General features: G+C 37.7%; 1 protein-coding gene across 1 annotated transcript in view; it reads right to left on the bottom strand.

The window, feature by feature from the left end:
* The window catches only part of LOC119591619 (cytoplasmic dynein 2 heavy chain 1-like), a 47,711-nt gene that overhangs the window by 7,699 nt on the left and 38,562 nt on the right, over positions 1-1,450 (bottom strand). Inside the window, 3 exon segments of the mRNA XM_037940373.1 lie at positions 120-359; positions 808-966; positions 1,177-1,340. Of these exon segments, the coding sequence (XP_037796301.1) occupies positions 120-359; positions 808-966; positions 1,177-1,340 (563 nt within the window).

Raw genomic sequence — 1,450 nt, 5'->3', positions numbered from 1 at the left:
AAAACATGGCATTAATTACATCATTATTAGTCTTTTATGATGAGTTAAATAGACATAGGGCACTTCCTTGATTCTCCTTAAAATAAACTTGCAGTGTGAATGTCAATCTTGAATCTCACCTGTGGTGTTTGAAGTGCTTTGTGGAACAAGGCAATGAAGGAATTGAGGCTGAACTGATACATGTTATTAAGCTTGGAGAGATCTGAGATGACAAAGTACAGGTTGGCTGCAGACTGAGCCAGAGTAAGGTAGGCTTTCCTTTCATTTTCCAGCGATTCTTGCAAGGACACTGATTCTTCTAGTGAAGTCTCAATCGTTGCTGCGCTGGATTTTGACTTTTCCAGGGAGGCTATCAGGACCTATAGGAAAGGAAGTTGATGAAATAACTAAAAAAACATGAGTGGAAAGTCTAGTGTGTTTTCCCGACACCACTCACTAGACTGTTCCCAGACTGGTGACGTCTTGGTACAGTGGAAAGGCACTTGGTAGATTACATATGCAAGGATGTTTTGCAGTGTTCACAGTGCAAATTGCAATATTTCCTACCCAATACTGTTCACACAATATTTTCAAAGCAATACTGTTCACACTGATCCTTGTCATTAATGCATGTACACACCACATATTATTACACACTACATTAATATATGTATGTAAATTTGTATATGATATTGATTAATACTATAACTTTTCTACATTATAACTATGCAGCATATGTAAGGGAATTTCAAGCAAACTTGGATTTTTTAGAATGTAGCCCCTACACACTGCAAGGGTTTACTATGGAATAATACCTAAGAAATGTACCTTATTCTCTAGGATATTGCCTTGTGACTCAGCCAGAGTTGTGAGCAGATGGTCTTCCAAGTTCACAAGCTGCACCTTCAGGTCTTCCTCTTGCCGTAGAAGTTCAGTTCGACGCACTTCCAATTCTGGTTTCTCTACCTGAAGTGTGGCTGCAAGAAGCTGAAAATACAAAGAATTTGGTTCACACAGACTAGTGTAGAGAATTCAGGTCAAAAGCCCTGCATATGAAGATATGAATTTCATTTCAATAATTCTGTATGCATGTCTTTCATAACAGAATTAACATATTATCTAGGCAAACAAAAAGGAGGAAAAAAGCCTTTCGACTACAGGAGGTAAATTTCAAATATACTAAAAATCTTTCTTCACCTGTCCTGTCAAGCCTGCTCTTGTTGTTGTGAAGTTGACTGTTGTAAGGATTGACATGACATTTGGTGGCAATTCAGGGTTGGGAATTCGTGTGGCCAAGAAAAGGCGGAAGTTCTCGTTGAAGTCTAAAGTCTTGTCTCCAAGTTCAATGACAAAGCGAGGACCTAAGACATTAAAGGACTTTTTATACTGGCTAGAACTGATAATTCTGGCTTGGAAAAAAAGGAATGTTGCTGGAAATATTTAGAAAAATAAACTAAATTGATTATCAAAT

The sequence above is a fragment of the Penaeus monodon genome, chromosome 29 (genome assembly GCF_015228065.2).
Source record: "Penaeus monodon isolate SGIC_2016 chromosome 29, NSTDA_Pmon_1, whole genome shotgun sequence".
NCBI lineage: Eukaryota > Metazoa > Arthropoda > Malacostraca > Decapoda > Penaeidae > Penaeus > Penaeus monodon.
Note: the sequence above shows the minus strand (reverse complement) of the source record. Positions and strands in the feature narration are given on the sequence as shown.